General features: G+C 46.7%; 5 protein-coding genes across 5 annotated transcripts, besides 12 other annotated features; all 5 read right to left on the reverse strand.

Annotated features, from left to right (window-relative positions):
* Nucleotides 1-6518: part of a sequence feature (heterozygous, non-Esmeraldo-like haplotype) that runs on past the window's edge.
* On the reverse strand, nt 17-421 carry Tc00.1047053509065.140 (hypothetical protein, conserved; the record flags this gene model as incomplete). The annotated part of the gene is made up of 1 exon (XM_808709.1): nt 17-421. The coding sequence occupies one exon, from the start codon at nt 419-421 to the stop codon at nt 17-19; it is 405 nt and encodes a 134-aa protein (XP_813802.1).
* Nucleotides 473-492: a microsatellite.
* Nucleotides 569-599: a microsatellite.
* Tc00.1047053509065.150 (hypothetical protein, conserved) lies at nt 739-1881 on the reverse strand (the record flags this gene model as incomplete). Its single annotated transcript, XM_808710.1, has 1 exon — nt 739-1881. One exon carries the CDS (start codon nt 1879-1881, stop codon nt 739-741), a length of 1143 nt encoding a protein of 380 aa, XP_813803.1.
* Nucleotides 1919-1959: a microsatellite.
* Nucleotides 1978-2010: a microsatellite.
* On the reverse strand, nt 2305-3813 carry Tc00.1047053509065.160 (eukaryotic translation initiation factor 3 subunit 7-like protein, putative; the record flags this gene model as incomplete). The annotated part of the gene is made up of 1 exon (XM_808711.1): nt 2305-3813. The coding sequence occupies one exon, from the start codon at nt 3811-3813 to the stop codon at nt 2305-2307; it is 1509 nt and encodes a 502-aa protein (XP_813804.1).
* Nucleotides 2331-2376: a microsatellite.
* Nucleotides 4212-4273: a microsatellite.
* Nucleotides 4327-5742, reverse strand: Tc00.1047053509065.170 (hypothetical protein, conserved; the record flags this gene model as incomplete). The annotated part of the gene is made up of 1 exon (XM_808712.1): nt 4327-5742. The coding sequence occupies one exon, from the start codon at nt 5740-5742 to the stop codon at nt 4327-4329; it is 1416 nt and encodes a 471-aa protein (XP_813805.1).
* Nucleotides 6519-6989: a sequence feature (areas merged during assembly that could not be assigned to a particular haplotype. This can correspond to areas where the two haplotypes were merged or to regions with more than two copies in the genome that were merged during assembly.).
* Nucleotides 6730-6759: a microsatellite.
* Nucleotides 6990-7192: a sequence feature (heterozygous, Esmeraldo-like haplotype).
* On the reverse strand, nt 7061-10423 carry Tc00.1047053509065.180 (protein kinase-like protein, putative; the record flags this gene model as incomplete). The annotated part of the gene is made up of 1 exon (XM_808713.1): nt 7061-10423. The coding sequence occupies one exon, from the start codon at nt 10421-10423 to the stop codon at nt 7061-7063; it is 3363 nt and encodes a 1120-aa protein (XP_813806.1).
* Nucleotides 7193-7401: a sequence feature (areas merged during assembly that could not be assigned to a particular haplotype. This can correspond to areas where the two haplotypes were merged or to regions with more than two copies in the genome that were merged during assembly.).
* Nucleotides 7402-10459: a sequence feature (heterozygous, non-Esmeraldo-like haplotype).

The following is a 10459-nucleotide window of genomic DNA, read 5'->3' on the forward strand; positions in this document are numbered from 1 at the left end:
AGCTTCTTATCCGAAATTATGCATTTGGATGCACGTCTTGTTGAACTTCAGTCAAATATTTCGAAACGGCCTGTGGAATTTTCTCCAGCTCAAACCTTCTTGACTCGAGTGGTCGCAAGTTGCTCGTCAATGCGGTCCATGTGCCGTCCGGCGACGCCTCAACTGCAACTGTATGAAGAGCCTCAGAGGCGGGCCATTCAATAAGTGAATCATCTGGACACAGAGGAGGAGTGCCTTTATCCATTGAGGCAAAGTGAGGCGTGAGCATCGTCCGCTGTGGATCCAAATTCATGAGCGCAGCGTAGGTGAGACGGGCTTCTATCCACTTCGCCTCCGCTGGAAGGGCGACGAACACCATCTGGCTCCCGCGATGCACAATCACGTAGTTTGGGTACGACATGTGAATATTATTTTCCTGCATCCTTGTTGAGCCGTATGCCTCGGTGTCGTCCTGCCGACTCCTTCCCTTCTAATATATATATATATATATATCCCTGCTGGGTAGGGCAACACTTGTGTGCAACCAGAACACAAAAAGGCTAAAAAAAAGAGGGATAATTTCCAAAGAACACAAACACACTCGCACACACACACACACAAAAAAAAAAAAAAAAGAAACAACAAACATGCAAAGCAGCAAAAACGACAACAACAACAACAAGTAATCGATATATTAAAAAGACATATAATTTCTCGTGGTAGCGAAAATCAGACGGAAAGGATTATTTGATCGCGCGTTTATTTTTTACGCCCACCGACAAAAAATTCATCGGATTCAATCGCAGCATTGACATTTCCCTGCGCCTTGCGGCTTGCAGCATTCATCGCCTTCATACTTTCCAGTAGGGTGACCATAAGTTCCTGTCTGCGTGTGTTGCTTCCTTCGTGCGCTGGACTGGTGTTGTAAAGCGTACAGAGCAGATCGGTGAGGGTCCACAGTCCCACCATCACCCCACAATTGTCGTACACCACAGCCATATTTGATGAATTTTTCTGAAAAGCAAGGTACGAGTTATACAGCGTGGTGCTCGCGGGCAGACGCAGCGTCTCTAAAAGGGGATACTCCCCTGCTCGTGGAGGTTTATTCGGATTAGTAAAGCACAAATTGACCAGTGACTGCACAATGAGGGTGCCGAGAATGTGCCGTCGGTTGTCGTTCAGGTACACAGGAATTCGGCTGTACCCAGCAAGAAGAATCATCTCCACCGTTTTTTTATCCAGCCGCGTTCGTGATGAGAGCATAAACGCCTTGTCGCATGTCGTCACAATGAAATCCTGCACACGGTGACTTGAGAGCCGCAAGGCTCCTGTGAGCATGTTGACTTCCGACTCTCGAAGGAACGCCCTCTCATTCTGCTGGGCTAAAAACAAAGCCACCAACTCGTCGCTGCGGAGAAGATCTTCCTTTTCCCCCAGTAGGCGGTCCAGAAGCTTTCCTACCGGATAACTCACCGGGGCAGTCACGACCAACAGTACCCAGACTAATGGAACAAAGAATGAACAAATCGGAAACGACCAGCGGACAAAAATGGAGAGAGGAATAATGTCGCTAATAAAAAGAACGGCGGTGAGAGAGACAAGAAGTGCTGTCAGTTGATCAAAAATATCCTCAAGGAGAATAGGCAGACCCGTCATTGCCGATGCATTCGATAAAAGCAAGGCCACCAGCGTCCAGTGACCGAGTCGCAGGATACCCAATAGACGTTTGGCCTGCCGCCGTTCCCGTAGTGATCCCGTTGTTGTGAGGATTCGAAGAAACAGGCGGTCCATAGAAAACAACGCTACCTGAAGACCCGCGGTGATGCCTGTAAAGATCAATAGCCCCACAAAACCAAGAGAGTAGGTGATCTTTTCATTTTTCGTCAATGCCTCCCTATTCATATTCCTTCAATTAACTTATGGGTATACGCGGCAGCAATATTATTATTACTATTACTATTACTAGTACTAACACTACTAACAACAACTTTTCCCTGCAAAAAAAAAAAAAAAAAAAAAAGAAAAGAAAAAGTCGGCATGGCATGAAGAGCCGTTTTAAAGAATTCAGACAAAAGCCATGGGAAACATAACAAAAGAATGAGGCAAAATCACACCATTTATTTTCAGTTTTTTTTTTCTTGAAAATTTCTACTTTTTTTCTTTTTAAAATTATTAAGGCCTCGTGTATTTTAAGTCGCCAAACCGTCCTTCTTCCATTTCTCCCAATGTTCTTCAGGTCCTTCTCCCTGAAGTTCTTTTTTTCTTTTCTTTTTTTTCTTCCCTTACTTCTCTCTTTCCACCATTCCTGTCGCTGTGGCACCGTTATTACACATCTCCGTCGCTGCTACCGCCGTCATCATCGTCATCGTCATCATCGTCTTCCTCTTCCTCGTCTTCCATCTTCTCAATGAGCAGAATAGATTGGCCACCACTCTTCTTCACGAGAAGGGCCTCGCTGAGATCTTGCTGCTTCAGGAAAGCCATGATGATGGCGTCCGCAATGGCCCACATGTTCCCTACCTTGATGCCCAGCTGGGCGGCAAGTGGACCGGGGTCCTTCGTGTGCGTGGCCAAAACCTCGTGCTTATTCGGGTCCAACGTCCCGTTGCTCCTGTAAGAGCGCGACAAGAAGCCAATCTTCATCAATGCCCCCGACAAATGACAGAGACAAACCCAACGGGACATTTTTTGAGCGTTCCTGCGGTATTCGTCAGAAATCCACTTGGCTCCCTGGGAGTCTAACGTCTTACGCCACTCACTTTCAACCCCATCCGCACACTGCTCCAAAAGACCAAAGATGCGAACATATTTGTCGTTTTGCACCGCATCAATTTCGCATCGAACAATTATGTCGTAGTGATCATCCGTGTCAGCGTGCATAACAAATCGTCGGTAGCGGTATAAACGAGGTTGAGTATCAGGAAAGGGGTTCTTTTCACACTTCATTTGGTACCGCGTTTTCAAGCATGCCTGTGCCACAAAAGCGTTAAATGCTTTTGTGGACTCCTTCGCAAGATTAGTGATGCGCTCCGATTCGTTGGGGTCGTTTTCAACGGGACGACGCAAAGTATCGGCTGTTTCTCCAACCCACTGCACCTCGACATTGCTCTTCTCTGTTTTCGAGATAAATACCATGCGGTTGTAACGAAAAATCTCAAGATGCCATGGGTGTAGACCACGACTACACGTCATCATGAGAGCAAGAACCTCATCGGTTGTCACAACAATGGGATGCGTTCCAGCCGCTTCTTTCTTGAGAATATCGCGGAGTGTTCCGTCTTCCACGGTGGTCGATCGCGCAAAAAATTCTTCGCCTTTATTAGTTTCGTCGAGTCGAATGGGAGTCTTGCAGCTTGCCTTCTCCATGGCATTGTTATAGACCAAGGGACGGTTATGAAGGGAGATGTCGGTCACCGTCGGGGCGTCCTGAAGATTTTGCATCTTGGCCAACTCCGCTTGTGTGAACTCGGCAAAAATAAGAACGTCCGTAGGCACCTTCACCGTGTCAGGCAGGAGTGTGAGGTTCCGTTTGGCTTTGTTGGTAAAGTGGCTGCGGGCGTTTTGGTAGTGCTTGACAAACCGCCGCTCCGGGCCGTGGCGGCGCTCCTTCGCGTGCAGGTTGCGCAGCGCCTTGAGACGGTTCTCGTCCTTGACGGTGGTGAACTGCTTCGTCTCATTCGCCTGGTCCAACATCGCCTCCAGCCAGTCGCTTGGGGCGATCGCGTCGGTCTTCTGGTACAGCCGCACCTTCATGCCGTCCATCTCAATCTCACTCGGCGGCGGCCCCCACGTGAAGGGCGCGTTGACAAAAATCTCCGGCAGTTCAAAACCCATCACGCGACAGCACTAAAACCCACCGAAAACACAAACACACAAACGCAGCCTCGCAAATAATGAAAAAAAGTAAAAAAAAAAAAAAAACGGCGACAAGAAGAGATCTCTCGCTAAAATGCGGCACAAGCACCGCCCGCCAAAAAAGGAAAAAGAAATAATAATAATGATAATAATGAAAGAGTGGGGAAAGTCAAAAAGATGTGCCACAAACAAAAGGGGAGGGCAGAAAACATGACAAGGAATACCCGCAACGTTTCAGATAAGTCGGAGGAACAACACACAACACACAAATACGAAAAACAATAATGGACAAACAAACAAAATGCAAAAAAGAAAAGTATAGGGCTACAAACTGCAGCTTTATCCAAGAAAACAAAGGCAGGATGGGTGGAGCAAATAGCAAACACACACACACACAAAAAAAAAAAAAACAACAGAAAAAAAGGCAAATAAACATACAGCTAATAAAAGTTCGCTTAAATAAGGGGGGCGAAAAATCAAAGTTCCACGTACCTAAACCAAACCGCCCACCTCTCCACGAGGATCTTTACACAATTCACCCACAGCAGCACTCACACTTCCAGACTTCTGTACAAGCTCGCATGCATCCGTGTGACTTAGATCAAACCCCATTCCTAAAATAACATCTGCGCCCTCATACACCCACTGTTCCCACTCCTGGTGATCATTCCCCTTATTTTGTTTCTTTTCGCGTAGATAATGCACAATTTCCTCCGGGCTAGGCTCGTTGCCTTCCAAATCCTTCAACAGAGTCTTCGCGGCCAAAATGGCCTCCGTGTTGAACTCATTTCCCGTCAAGGACTGAACTGCCAAAAGCAAGGTATCGGTATTGACGCCATTGCCATCTGTAAACGTGGCGGCACCATGGACATCTTCAATGGCTTCAAACAAGATGGATGATCTGTCCGCGTACGTCTCATCTGAGAGAAGAAGAAGTAACCTCCCACCAAGCTTTACAGCGGTCGAGAAGTGATTATTCCAAAAGAGAACCACAACCTCTCCCTCACTAAGCTCCCGCAGAAGTACCTCTAACCCCTCTTCTGTCAGTTGGGATCTTGTCTTCTCGAGGAACTCATTGGCAATCCCCGACACGTCCGTTTCATTGCGTGTCGCAAGAAGGCTCACTTCATTAAAGGACATGTCACGCAAATCTGCATAGCGATCATCTGATGAAATCAGCCACCCATGAACAACGCGTATCCCCGCAAGAGCGAATAGAAGCACGTCATCCTCGGCGTCGAACCCATCTAAAACGGAAAAAATAGGGCTTATGTTCATTCCGTGGTACAAGCGGTGCAGAAACTTCTCACCTTCAATGCCCTCTGCGAGTTTCTTACGTGCCTCAAAAAGGCTTTTTTGAACAAGGCCGGCCATTGTTGCCACTTTCTCACCATTCATTACTCGCGTAGGGGGACAGACAAATTGTGGCACCTCCGGATTACCCTCTATGATATAATTGAGAATCGTACGACGAAGTTCCTTGGCCTCAATTCTACGGCAATCATCGGGGCATAACTTTAACCGCCCCGTCAGTGCCAGCGCGTTGGCTGCAGCTACCACGGGGCAAGGACCGTTTTGATCCTGCGTCACGATACAGACACTACGGCCACAGAACACATCCTTTTTTACCCGATGCGAGTCAAATGGATCTATCACGACGGGAAGATCTGGTAGCATTTCCAAAAGCCCATCATCAAAGTCCTTTTTTGTAAACGCCGTTGCAACTAAGGCTGCAGCATTCTTATCAAGAAGAACGTACAACTTATCCGCGTTCACACCGAGGGCCACTGCCTCCCCTTTGGGGGTTCGTAGCCTCTTCTGGTAGACACAATCGAAAGGAGCCGTCGCCTCCGCAGTGATATCCAGCATGCGAGCAACGCCATCGTCACACATAAATTCACACTCCATTCGTTTAGCCGCTCAATTTCGTTTTTATTTTTCTCCTCCCACCACCGACCTTCTTCTACTTCCCCCTGAGGCCTGCCCAAAAAGCAAAGCCTCCCCTCCCCACCACCCCGAACACACGCACACACAATTTATTGATGGACTTATTTATTTATATTGCTCTTTTGAGAATTAGTTTCTGCTGTATACAGCTTACCAAATGTGGTCAGTGGCGTCAAGAGACCTAACAAGTCAACCACCACCTTCCGAGACCTTGTCCAGCCAGCCAGAACAAGTTTGAAACAATACAAAAAGAAGAAAAACTGAGAAGTCACCAGCGTCAAAATAAAGAGAAATTACACATCGGTTTTTTTTCCCTCTAACGATGTTGGCTCTCGTGACCCCTCAGCACAGCTGCGGGGTGTGGAACGTTTACAGTAACAGAAAAGGCTTAAGATAAATAGAGTGGCAGCAAGTGACTATTAAAGTGATGATGACATACTTTAATAAAAGGAACACCAACACCAGCACACAGCAAATGTATCCGCGGCTGATACATGGCATTAAGACCCATTCCGAAGAAACGTTGAGAATAATGCGTAAAACTTCCGAGAAATCCTCTCGGTATCAAGCTTCATCGCTACTCTCTCTCTCTCTCCTTTCTGTCTCTGTGTGTCTGTGTTTTCCTTTTTATTCATGAATTTCACCACTTACTTTCCTTCTTGTAATAAAAAAGAAAAACTCATTCGTCCGTCTCTTCCAACATATGCACAACGCGTGCGTGCACGTATGTGTGACATGCATATTTCTATTGCCCCATTCGCCCACCCTTTGCGTCACCTTCTATTCTCTTTGTTTTCTGTTACGTTGCCCGTTCCGCTCGCTCATTTCTTCACTAGCTGTGGCAATGGCCCACACACCATATGCTCAGCGCATCACATCGTAATCGCCGGAGGGTGTTCCATCGCCAACACCCCTCCTTTTCTTTCCCTCTCCCACAAACACGCTCTCATTTTTATTTTTATTTTTTTTGTTTATTTTCCAAATTTCCGTTTTGTTTATCGTAAACTGCCCATCAACTGATATAAAGGAGGTGGTGACAAAACACACACGCACCAAAAAGAGACAATTCAAGGAAAAAATAATGATATCTTGATCAGAAATAACAGTTAATAGAGGAAGGGGGTATTCGCTCCGTCATATATATATAACACCAAATAATTTACATGAAGCATTTGATCCTTTTCGTCATTTTTGCTCCTCGTGTCTTTCTAAAGCCAATCGCAATGCTGCTGCTGTCTTTTGAAGCAAAAGCACCCGCGAAATAACTGACTACAGGAACCTAACGTATTGGAAGTTTCTTCTGTAGCAGTCCTGAATGATTCCCCGCGTCACGCAGCCAGGGATGCTGAAGAAGCTCATCGGACGATGGCCGCTTCGTTGTGTCCCGCTGAAAACACATTCTCAGAAAGTCGCGACAAGACTCCGACGTGTCTTCCGGTATTTTCGGGATGCTGTCGGTAGTTCCCACGTAATACATCAACGAGTACACATTTTCAAATTCCTCCCGCCACGGCGGTGTTCCGCCATTGAGCATCTCTACAACCGTGCAGCCAACAGACCATATGTCAGCCTTCGTACCGTATGGCTCGTTGCGTATGACCTCCGGAGCCATCCAAAATGGAGATCCAATAAGCGTCTCACACCCCGCCCGGCTGCGATCACTTATACCCGGCAGAATTTTAGAGGAGCCAAAATCTGCCAATTTGACAGCCCCAAATCCGTCCACGAGAATATTTTCACCCTTAATATCTCTGTGCACCACCCCTTTCTGGTGCAGGTAGCGAAGCCCAAGCAGCATCTGATAAGTGTAGAATTGAATGACAGATTCATTCAACACGGTAAAATTTCTCACGATGGACGTCAAGCTCCCCGCTACAGCAAACTCCATGAACAGTAAAATATAATCATGATCCGTGCAGCATCCAAAATAACGGATAATATTGGGATGAGAAAGTTTCTTCAGCACACCCACCTCCTTCTGCACCTGGGAAAGGGCATCCTTGACGGAGTTCTGAATGCTGAGATACTTGACCGCCACAAGCCTCCCAGATTTAAGAATACCCAAGTGAACGGTGCCATAGCTTCCGGAACCGAGAGCAGGCCCACAACTAAAATTCTCCATCTCCTCTTGCGTCAGTAGAACATTTTCGCTGTCATTTGCATCGCCAATTGTTACTGGAGATAATGGTGATAGACGTGACGCCAGAATCGCCTCCACATTCAGACCATCACAATGATTTTTTGATGCTTCGGCAAGAGGCAACTTCAGAGAAATTGATTCCTCAATGGACCCAGTAACATAAAAAACGGCAAGATGACAATACTTCTCGTAGCGATATCGTTTCTGGTTCTCCAGCAACTCAATGCGAAGGCGGGCAACGGCTTTCAATACATTTTCTTTTTCCTCTATGGAGGCACATGCCAAAAACTCATATTGTAACTCCTGTATTCGGCTTTGAATTTGTTGAATCGAGCGTTGTATCGCGTCAATTGCTGCGTTGTTTGTCGTCACGGATTCATCCTTTGCGCCAATGATATCATACCAAAGCATACCAACGAGCATGGCTATCCAAAGAAACACCACAGCGGCGAAATATGTTTCCCCGTCACGGCATGTCCTGACAAATCCCAAATACACACGAATCACGTGCAATAGAGTGCACAGATGCGAAAAAAACGGCAGAATTGATAAATGAAACACAAGCCTGTTGATATTCCCGTAGGCTGTAGGGGTGGAGTGGAGAAAATAAAGCACCCGAACACTTTGAAATAGAAGGTTATTGATAATCAGCAATACGGGATCCTGGTAGAATACTTTCCACATGGCTATCTTAGCCAGTGATAATGCGTTCATAGCCACCAACACCGATCCCCTACAATGTATATCACATTTTAGGGGCGTCATGAACAAAAAGCCACCCAGTGGTACCATGAAACAAAGCACCAAGAAAGAGAAGAGCGACATAACCAAGTTTCCACGGGCCTCTGCGCATGAAGGAAGTTCACTCAGAAATGTATTGCACGCGAGCGAGTCAATGATGAGGGACCGGATGGGGAGAGAAAATACAAAAAAGAAGAATTTCAATGCGTAGTTCAAACTCGAAATGAGTCTTAAAATTGCTTTTGTCCGCGTTCCGCAAAGCGCTCGACGAAGATCTTTTCGATTCATGACCGCCAAAAAAATCTCAATGAACCCCCACAAAAAAATGACCATCATCGCCAACCGCATCGTAACATGAGAGTTGGCCCGATGATGGGGCATAAGCAGATGCATACTGCGAAGTCGTAATGATGACATAAAACCAACTGGTACAAACAAGTCCGGATGGATCGACGCCATCGATGTCTGTAATGTATTGAACACCAGAAGAGAAAGGACTACGTAGTTCATCGTGTGCAATGAAAACTCTGACCGTGAGAGCGTAAGCCGCAGGGGAGGCTCCTTTTCAATTTCTGCAGACCATTGTTTCCATGAGAGTCCATTGAATTTCATAAACGCGTAAAGCATCGTAAAACCCAATAAAACAAACAGTATCCAGGAAACAATCATATCGCGCACCGTTGGTACGCCCGGTGGCGGATCAAAGGGTGCCATATCAAAAAAATACTGAAGCATCATCCGTCCTTGAGCCTCCTCACGTAAAAACTCTTCCGAACATTCAATATTTGGCGGAAGAGCAAACAATAGTCGATTCCTGTCCATTTCCTCACGTTCCAATGCTTTAGTGGAAGAATCTGGCAATGACAGCAGCGGGAAGGGATAACACTCGACACGTGGATTGCTTGCCCATCGCACACCACCATTTGCATAGGGTGCAGTGAAACACGGTGATGTCTGAACAGAGTACAACTTCACCTGGCCATAGCCTGCAACGTCGAGAGAGCCACTGATCATCGGTCCGAGTGACATGTCCGCCTCCAAAAGCCCTTCCACGTAGGTCAATGAGGCGTTAATTATCCATTCACGTCGCAAGGAAATTCTTGAGCCGCGGTCAATCGAAAGAATAGATGCCGCTCCCACATAAACAGCACCTTCTCCATTAAGGACCGCATTCTTCATGATGATTTCTTCTAATGCAAGTTCCGCCCCATTGCGGAGTAGCGTTTCACCACCCAAAATGAGACTCGCTCCTTGCGGTGGAATTGCGTCCAATGGCAAGCGTATGTTGGCGGCAGCAAGACACGGCAAGAGCACTGCCGCGTCCTCAGGGAGTTTCAAATGCCTCACGGATCCCCCAATTATACCTCCAAGAGGAACTGTCACGCAACCTCGCAGTAAGAAACGACCATCAATCTTAAAGTAGTCAAAAAACGACAGCAGCGTGGCACATTTGATATGAACATCATGTGACGACACAACATCTAACGCCACAAGAGTGGCGTTCTCACGAACAGCAAGAGACACCAAAGAATATTCCTCCCTTTTGCTTACGATATATCTACTACCCTTTCCGTAGATGATTACAATGTTGTTATCCTGAATCCACACGTTACCGGAGAAAACCACTGAATGAACTTCTGCAGTGAGAACCCCCTCAATGACGAGTTGCACCAGACCTGCGTTCGCTACGAAACGTGTCCTACAAAGATTAAGATGAGTCCCTTCGCCAAAATAATTCACACCATAAATTGCAATCAACATGCCTGAAGGATCGGCTAACCCGCCAACAATGTCCGT

This window comes from Trypanosoma cruzi, genomic scaffold, assembly GCF_000209065.1.
Source record: "Trypanosoma cruzi strain CL Brener 1047053517131 genomic scaffold, whole genome shotgun sequence".
NCBI classification, from domain to species: domain Eukaryota; phylum Euglenozoa; class Kinetoplastea; order Trypanosomatida; family Trypanosomatidae; genus Trypanosoma; species Trypanosoma cruzi.